At 48.9% G+C, this 9,534-nt stretch overlaps 1 protein-coding gene across 2 annotated transcripts in view; it reads right to left on the bottom strand.

Annotated features, from left to right (window-relative positions):
* Positions 1–4,235, bottom strand: part of LOC140211854 (AT-rich interactive domain-containing protein 3B-like) — a 250,075-nt gene extending 245,840 nt beyond the window's left edge. For both annotated transcript variants that reach the window (XM_072282029.1, XM_072282030.1), the window contains exon 1: positions 4,046–4,235. In XM_072282029.1, the coding sequence (XP_072138130.1) occupies positions 4,046–4,090 (45 nt within the window). In that variant the 5' untranslated portion in view covers positions 4,091–4,235. The remainder of the gene's footprint in view (positions 1–4,045) is intronic.
* Between the last annotated feature and the right edge of the window lie 5,299 nt (positions 4,236–9,534).

Below are 9,534 nucleotides of genomic sequence, written 5' to 3'. Positions count from 1 at the left end.
AAGCAGAAATTATTAGCAGAACTCTGTGTGTGTGATAGAGACCAGAGCAGAAAGATATGGGGGTGGGGGTGGGGGTGGGGGTGGGGGTGGGGGTGGGGGGGGGGAGACAGCAAGCCTGAGAGAGACTGGGGAAAGCGGGGGAGCCTGAGAGACTGGGGGAGAGGGTGGTGAGAGAGACTGGGGGAGAGATGGGGAGCCTGAGAGAGACTGGTGGAGGTGGAGAGGGCGAGGGGAAAAAAAACAGGGGAAAGGAGGGTGGTTCCTGAGAGAAGGTGAGTGAGAGGGAGAGAGGGAGTGTGAGAGAAACAGGGAGGGGGAGAAAAAGAGGGACAGTGAGAGACTGAGAGAGGTGTTTACTTCTGTGGATAACCGGTGAAGGGGGAAGGGAAATGGCAGGGGTAAATGACACCACAACTTATGGTTTGACAATAGTGATTTTCCTTGCTAAAAAATCATGCTAAATCAATTATACTGATTAAGAATGCAATTGGCAAGCGTATTTTAGTACCGATCATGCTGAAATGTATACGACACTCGTGAGACTGCACCTGGAATATTATGCACTGGTCTCATCTCTCCAGGATGTGTTTGTCAAATGCGGGTTAGGTTCTCCTGATTGATTCCTGGGATGTGGTGTTTGTCTCATGGGAAGAGAACAAGGAAAGTCAGCCACAGAAATTATTGCAACACACACAAAATGCTGGAGATTCTTGGCCTAAAGCGTCGACTGTTTACTCTTTTCCATAGATGCTGCCTGGCCTGCTGAGTTCCTCCAGCATTTTGCGTGCGTTGCTTGGATTTTAAGCATCTGCAGATTTTCTCCTGTTTGTGACTGGAGCACAGAAATCATTGTTGAGATTGAGCACGTAGTGTAAAGATGTTTCTCTTGACGTCTTGAAACAATGGGTCGGTTATTCAAAAAAAATAAGAAGTTTCTTCGCATAGAGAGTGGTGACTCTTTAGAAAGCCAAGGACGAGGGAGGGACTTGAGCGTCATACAGCACAGAAACAGGCCCTTCTGGCCCAATGAACCCCCGCCACCCAATATAACACCCGTATGATCAATCAACGGACTAACCTGTAGACTTTGGAACGTGGGAGGAAACAAGAGCCCCAGGAGGAAACCCACATAGTCATGGGGGAAAGAACATACCAACTCCACGCAGACAGCAGCGGGATTGAACCCAGGTTGTCGGTGCTGCGATAGCATTACGTGGACCGCTACGGTACCACGACGCACTTCGTTCTCATCCGACCCCCGTCAGAATCCACCGCTCACAAATCACCACAGGCAACCAACACACCGACTCGCGCACCTTTGAGATGTGGGAGGAAGCCCGTGCGGTTGCAGGGGAAACATGCAAGCACCAGAGAGAGATAGCGCCACAGACTGGGGCGCGAGGCGCCGGCGCCAGTTACCCAATTCCGTTCAAAAAGAAACAGAATGACTGTTAAACACAAGATGCACCGAGGCCTACGTGCTCAGAGCAGGAAGTGACACAGAGGTAAAAGTTCAGCCACCATCCTGTTACAGGGCAGAACAGGATTGAGGGACCAAATGAGCAACTCCTGCCCTTTTGCACTCTGATTGACCAGAGGTCAGAGAAGAACTAGGCCAGTCTGCTCCGCTGTTCCATCATGGCCGATGTATCTTCCCTCTCAGCCCCATTCTCCTGCCTTCTTCCTGTAACCTTTGATACCCTTTCTAATCGAGAACCTATCAACCTCTGCTTATAGACATTGATTTGGCCTCCACAGCCATCTGTGGCAATGAAATCCACAGATTAACCACCCTCCAGCGAAAGAAACTCCTCATCTCTATTGTAAAAGAACCTTTGTATTCTGAGGCTGTACACTCGATCCCAGACTCTTCCACTGCTGGGAACATCCTCTCTTCTTGGGCCTTTCAATAGATTTCTATGAGATCTGTCCACCTCCATTTGCAGCTCAACATGACTAGTATCCACACAGTGACTGTAAGAACATCCACAATTCCGACTGTACTTCACCCAATCAACCTGGTTGGCACCCTCGCACTTCATTTGTCTAGCTGCCATGTACTTCCTGTTCCTGTAACACAATATTCTGCAGGCTTTTATATTTACTCCCTCAAACAGAAAGATCTAAACAAAAAAAAGCTTTCCACTGTATCTGGGTGCATAATAACCAATTACCTAGTTTAACTAAGGCAAATTTGAAGATTAGCAAAATTATTTCAGACTGAATTCCTACCTTTAACTAAAAAGGTAAAAGTATGATCCAAATTCTGTGCTGCTGTTACTGATGAAGCCTGAAGAGGGGGGTGGGAGGGGGCCGCAGGGGGAGGGGATGAGTGGTCCATGGGGGGGTGGGAAGGAGGCCGCAAGGTCGTTCAGGGGTGGGAGTGGGGCAAGTGGTCTTTGGGGGGGGGAGGGGGGGAGGGAGATGGGGCATGAGGTCACGGGGAGAGGGGGGTGGGGGGCGCGTGGGCATGCATGAGGGGGCGCGGGGAAGAGGGGCCGAGGGGATGCAGGGTGGTGGGGGGAGAGGGGCCGAGGGGTCACGGGGGAGGGGCCGAGGAGGGAGGGGAGAGGGGTGCAGGGAGCAAAGGCTTGGTGTGAGGTAGAGGGGGAGGAGAGAGTGGGTATGGGGGAGAGGGGGAGGACAGTGGATTTGGGGAGAGGGTGGGAGGAGGAAGGGGGGTTGGGTGGTGAGGAGGGTGAGAGGGTTGAGGAGGGGTGGGGGTTGTGAGCAGAGTGGGTAAGTAGAGAGGAGAGAGGGAGTGGATACGGAGGAGAGAGAGGAGGAGTGAAGGGGAGTGGGGAAGGTGAGGTTTGGAGGAGGAGGAGGGGTTCAAGAAGTCAGGAGAGAGATGAGGGAGTGGGTTGGGGAGACAGGGTAGGGGATGAAGGTGAGGAAGAGAAGGAGGATTGGGTGAAAGAGGGAGAGGTGAGGGAGGGAGAGAGGGAGAGGTGAGGGGGAGAGAGTGGTGGGGGGGAGAGAGGTGGTGGGGGGAGAGAGGGAGGGGGGAGAGGGGGAGTGAGGGAGGGGGGAGAGGGGGAGTGAGGGAGGGGGGAGAGGGGGAGTGAGGGAGGGGGGAGAGGGGGAGAGGGGGAGTGAGGGAGGGGGGAGAGGGGGGAGTGAGGGAGAGGGGGAGTGAGGGAGAGGGGGAGTGAGGGGGGGGGAGTGAGGGAGGGGGGGAGTGAGGGAGTGAGGGGGGGGGAGTGAGGGAGGGGGGAGTGAGGGAGGGGGGAGTGAGGGAGGGGGGAGTGAGGGAGGGGGGAGTGAGGAGTGAAGGCATGAACGTGAAAGCAGATTGAGGGAAAGCGGAGGGGGTTTGTGAGAGGGAAGGGAAGGATATGAGTCAAGATCCGTGTGGGGAAGAATTCGAGAAGGGAAGACAGTGCGAGTTAAAGATAGACGGAAAGAAGTGGGAACGCAGCTTTGTGAAACCCAACTCTCTTCTGCCAGAGGCAATTAGCGATTCGCTCTCAGATCCAACATCACCAACACAAACCTGTTCGGTCGAACCCTGTTAATTTTCACGAGAAGTTTTCCTGCAAGCGAAACATGTTATTTTTAAACACGTTTCACAGTATATGCAACATCGCTGTACTCCTACCCTGGGCTGAAGGTTAGACAAGGAACCGGCTGCAAACAACGGGAGGAAGAATCACCAACTCAACACATTTTGATCACACTTTTGTTTGGAAATAATTGCGACAAAACAAACAGGCTTAAAACCACATTAAAAGAAAATAACCCGACGTGGATATTTACTGAGATAACAACCTTTGCCAGGCAGTTTGACATAAGAGTACCTACCAGCTTTCAGACTTGCTATTGCCCCTGGTTTAATCGAAGAACACTTTTAAAAAAATATATATATGTTCTTAAAGTTTTAAGGAGTTGCCCCCTTGCAATGTGCAGTTGCAGAGGTGTTCGGTAGCTGGTCGTTTGCAACCCGCGATGTCCCCATTTGCCTCCGCAGTCTCTCTCTACCACTTTTACACTCAGCGCCTCGGAGATCGCCAGAACCCGAACAGATTCCCACCCCTCCCCTTACCATGGGCGCCGTACTGCTGGTCACAGACTCCGTGTTGTCCACCATACCGAATCAGGGACACCATGCATGTGCACACAGTCCACACACGCACAAAGGTTAGGCGGACGCCAACTCCCAAGGCAAAATAGATCGGACACAACCATAAAAGCAAAATTCACCAACCCCTTCCCCTAATTACTCGCATTTTTTCCCAACACTATTAAATATCAATCCCAGCATGCAACAAGTCTGGAAGGTCGCGCCTGCGTGGATCTGGGTGTCCCTTCTATGCAAATGTCCAGAGATGCGGAGATGAATGTGATTCCGACCGAGCTGTCCGCGTTCACGGCGGCCGGGCGCGCACCGGGCCCCGGCGCTCTCAGCGCCGGCTGGTGCGGGCGGGCGGCCGGCCGGGCGGCCGGGGCAGCGGCGGGAGGCATGTCAGGCTGCTGTGCCTTGTGACAGAGGGGAAAGGGCGAGAGAGAGGGGAGACGAGAGCCAGATAAGGCGAAGGAAAGTGGCTGGAGAGAAAGATAAGCGGAAGGAAAGTGGGGGGGAAGAGAGATAAGGAGAAGGAAAGGGGAAGAGAGAGATAAGGAGAAGGAAAGTGGGGGGAAGAGAGATAAGGGGGTAGTAAAGTGGGGGGAAAAGAGATAAGGAGAAGGAAAGTGGGGGAAGAGAGATAAGGGGGAAGGAAAGTGAGGAAGAGAGATAAGGGGGAAGGAAAGTGGGGGAGAGAGATAAGGAGAAGGAAAGTGGGGGAAGAGAGATAAGGGGAAAGTAAAGTGGGGGGAAGAGAGATAAGGAGAAGGAAAGTGGGGGAAGAGAGATGGGAAGTAAAGTGGGGGGACAGAAAGTGAGATGAGAGAAAGGAAAGAGGGGGCGGAGTGAGAGATGAGGGGAAGGGAAGATAGGGACAGAGAGAGAGGGGGAAGGAAAGGGGGACTGAGAGAGGAGAAAAGGAGAAGGAAGGGGGTCAGAGAGAGAGGGGAAGGGAAGGAGAGAGAGATAAGGGAAGAAAGAGAGGGCAAGGAAAGGAGCAACGAAGAGAGAGATAAGGGAAGAAAGTGAGGGGAAGGAAAGGGGGAGTGGAGAAAGAAATAAGGGGAAGGGGAGAGACAGAGGGGATGTAAAAAGGAATAGAGGGGAGGAGAGCAGCAAATGAGGAAGGAAATATATTAATATTAGACTTTTTAAAGTAGTTTTTCTTCAGCCCTAATTATTTTGACTTTGTGTGTAAGCAGACACTGTTTGCTCCCTTCTTCCTCTCCTTCTCCACATTCTCTTCATTCCTATCTTCCTAATTCTCTGCATCTCTTATTGTTATCGTAATTCTTTGCCACACCTTGTTCATCCTATTCGCCCTCATTTTCCCTCTTGATCTTCCCATTATTCTCACTGTATACCCTATTTTTATTTCCTCAGAGGGAGGGACCCCAAATTTATATTGCTACCTTCAGATGCTGCCCGTCCTGCAGTGTGGAAATATCCCAAACACTCTCTTGTTTCATTTATTTCAACACATATAATGTCAGAAAAGCGGGCATTCAGCCCATCGAGTATGTGGCAGCTGTTGGAGCAATTGCATTACTCCTATATCCACCCCCCCCCCCCACACACTTGTTTCCTGGATGCTGTTCTCTTTCATCCCTTCCCCATCCTCCTTTCAAACATTTACACTGAAGGTGGTCAGCAATTGACTTATCTTTGGGGTGTTGACAGATCTCTCGCTCTCTCCCTGTCCCTGCTCCTCGCCCCCTCCCTCCTTCCCTCTTCCTCTCCCTCTCTATATCCCTCCCTCCTTCCCTCTCTTTCTCCCCCCCCCTCTCTCCCTCTCCCCCTCCCTCCCTCCTTCCCTCTCTTTCTCCCCCCCACTCTCCCCCTCTCTCTTGCTCCCATTAACCCACCACCTTGCTGCTATATTTAGGGACACCATCCTTTCCTTGATACAGTCTGAAGCAAATGAAAATCAATGTGAAATTAGTGTCAGACTATCAATTTGGGAGAGGGTTTTGGGGGTTATATGTGGGAATTTCTTTTCTGATGGAGTGTGTAGCATGCTGTTCCTTCCCCTCTGAATTTCACCAAAGCTTTCAGGGTTCGTGGGCTGAGGTTAACAATATCCCCACTGAAAAGCTGTACCTGCTGAGAATCGGACTGGTTAAATCCATTCATCTGTCCTTCACATTGTAGTTCCTTAGCTATAATGTAAAAAGCAAAGTCAAATGATTTTGACTTTGCACAAGTACATGTGTGCACAGATGCATGAAGAACCTACAGTAGCATCACGGACACAGATCATCGCATGAACAACATTCACAAGAAAACCAAATTTAACATAAATTGTACCTAATTTTTACAATAAATTACACAAATAAAACATAAAAGTCCTCTATTTTATATTTGTAGTGATTCAGGTTCTGCTGGTTACAGGGGATGGGATAATTGAAAGGAAGTGTCTTCTTGAACCTTGATGTGGAACTAATATTTTCTACTATGGAATCATGGAGAATTTATGATGTGGAAGGAGGGCACTTACCCCTTTATCTCTGTATAAGTCAATAAATGCTGCCTTACCTACTCTCACCTTCCATCACTGGGTCAGTAGTTTTCAGATCATTGCTGAAACCTGATAACTCTGCCTGCAACAAACATTGAGGCAATGAGCTAGATACTACTCCTCCTCCCCTTCTATTTACCAATCACTCCCCCCCCCCCACACCCTCATCTGGGTCCATTACCAGCCACTGTCCCACCCCTCTCTCTCTCACTTCCTTACTCTGGCTATTACTCCCAGTCATAACCCAGGGCATGACTCAAAGCATCAACCATCTCCTTGCCTCCATAGCTGCTGCTTGACCCACCGATCCTCCAGCAGTCTGTTTCTCACAACCTCTATTTATCTCTCCATCTATTAAATTTCCCTCTCCACTTCTCCACCTTTCTCTATATCTCTTTTTCTCTCTATCTTTCCAACTCAGTCTGTCCCTTCCAATCTCTGTTTTTCTCTTTGTCAACTTTCCCCTTCTTATCAATCTCTCCGCCTATCAATCACTCTTAATAAATCTCACTTTCTCTATCAATCTCCATCTTTCTCTGCCTCTATCAATCTCTCTACCTTTCTTTGTTACTCTCTATCAATCCCTCTTAATCTCTCTCTCTCTCTACACACCTTTTCCCAGCTCAATTCAAATTATTTAAAAACCCGTGTCTGCTAATTTTTATCCACTCTGATAGGATAAATGGGTCTTTGCTGTTTACTGCATGCATGTCCCTCAGCCTCCTCTGCTCCAAAGAAGCCAGTCGTCGTGGTAGCAGCCTTCCAGTCCTGTGCATATCCTTGTAAATCTCCCCTGCACTTTTGCTTGTGCAGTCGTACCTCTCCTGCAGTGTGGACACCAGAATAGTACTCCATAGTGAAGAGGTGGCCATCAGGACTGATGACATAGGGTCAGTTTTCACCCCCACTACGAAATGTAAATGGAAATCAAGTCGACAATTATAAAGTTCGAAATTACGAATAATCTTCACCAAACTTCAAAAGAAGCCTGCTCCAGTGAGGTAAGTATTGCACACAAATTTCCAGCATTCGTTGTCAATGGAGGAGGGCTTGAAACATGCCTCGCGGCAACAAAACATCAATTCAGAGGATCCTACTGACTCAGAGGTGCGGGCCTTGTGGGGCTAAAGGCCCCATTCCCCAAGCAGGAAGTGGTCTTTGTAGTGACAGGCAGGATTCAATGTGCATGTCCTTCTGCTCAGATCAATCAGTAGGCACCTCAGCCAAAAGACCATTAACGAGAAATATCCGCATTTCTGTAGCTCCTTGCATAGAACACTACAGCACACTACAGGCCCATCAGCCCAGAATGTTATAAGCTTATAACCTACTCCAAGATCAATCTAACCCATCCCTCCTGCACAGCCCTCTATTTTTCTTTCATCCATGTGCCTATCTAAGAGCTTCTAAACTGTCTCTAATGCACCAGCCTTTACCATCACCCCTGGCATGTGCTTCTCCCACCCACCACTCTCTGTGTAAAAAACTTACCTCTGACACCCCCCTTAAACTTTCCTCCAACCACCTTAAAATTATGCCCCCTCATACTAACCATTTCTGTCTTGGATAAAAATCTCTGGTTATCCACTCGATCTACGCCTCTTATCATCTTGTACACTTCTATCAAGTCACCTCCCAATGTCCTTCGTTCCAAAAAGCAAAGCCCCAGCTCGCTCAACCTTTCCTCATAAGACATGCTTTCAGAACAAATCTTGCTTTAACAGGGACACAAGAGATTCTGCAGTTGCCTGAAATCTTGGAGCAGTCTAGTGGACTGTTCATTTCCCTTCATAGATGCTGCCTATCGAGCTGAGTTCCTCCAGCATTTTGTGTGCATTCCTCAAAACCCACTTTAAAACTTCCAAAATTATTTGAGGATCTGACAGAGTAAACAGGAAAACTCATTCCTTGGTTCGAGGGTCACAAACTCAGATTAAATGAAAGAATCACAGAACTGGAGAAATCTGTACTCTCAGAGGATGGTGAACCTTTGGTATTCTCTAACCTAGAGGCTGAATTCATCCAGAAAACAGATTTCAAACCAGATGGAAGGTCATGGGGATAACGCACAAAAATGAAACCAAGCCGAAACGTTAACTACAATCTCAATGAATGGCAGAGCAGTCTACAGGTTCTCCAAAATCTCATGCACTCATGTTTTCTTCAACTTCTTAAGCACATCAGCCCTGGGGCATAGGCTGCCAACAGCAACTTGCCGGAGTTCTCTGTCCCGCCTCAGTCTTTCATTCTTTCAAGGTGAAGTCCATCTTCCAGGGATGAGGTCTTTGGAGCTTCTGTTGGCGTTCCTGTAATGCTGGATTTTTACTGGATAAGGTTGCTAGCCCCATGTCCAACCCTCCTTTCTCATCTGGGCTTGGAATCATTCATGCCTCATGTTTGGACATTCCAAAATATTATACCACCAAGGAAGCCCTTCCGAGCCGTATTTAATCCCATTAATGTAGAAATTGCATCGAAATTGTTAATTGGCACCGAGGAAGAACCTAAAAGATTAATTTTATTTGTAACACGTACATCAAAACTTTTAGTGAAATGTGTCATTTTGCTCCAATAACCAACACAGTCCGACGATTCTGCTGGGTGCAGCCTGCAAGTGTCACCCTGCTCCTGATGACACTGTGTGGAGAAAATCTTGGAATGAGAAGCTTCTGGCTCAGGGACACTATTGGCCACAAGAGATCTTGCCTCTCTGGTGGGCCAGCAGGCAGACTAGTAGCAAGATGGAGACGTGAGAGATTCTGCAGATGCTGGAAGTCTGGACCAACATACACACACACACACACACACACACACACACACACACACACGAAATGCTGGAGGGACCCAGGCAGCACCTACGGAGGAAAATGGCCAGTTGACATTCTAGGGCAATACTTCAAAGAGAATCAAGAGAAATGTTGACTATCCATTTCCTTCCACAGATGATGCC

The sequence above is a fragment of the Mobula birostris genome, chromosome 18, assembly GCF_030028105.1.
Source record: "Mobula birostris isolate sMobBir1 chromosome 18, sMobBir1.hap1, whole genome shotgun sequence".
Classification (NCBI taxonomy): domain Eukaryota; kingdom Metazoa; phylum Chordata; class Chondrichthyes; order Myliobatiformes; family Myliobatidae; genus Mobula; species Mobula birostris.
The sequence above is the reverse complement of the archived record's forward strand: the minus strand, read 5'-3'. Positions and strand labels throughout refer to the sequence as shown.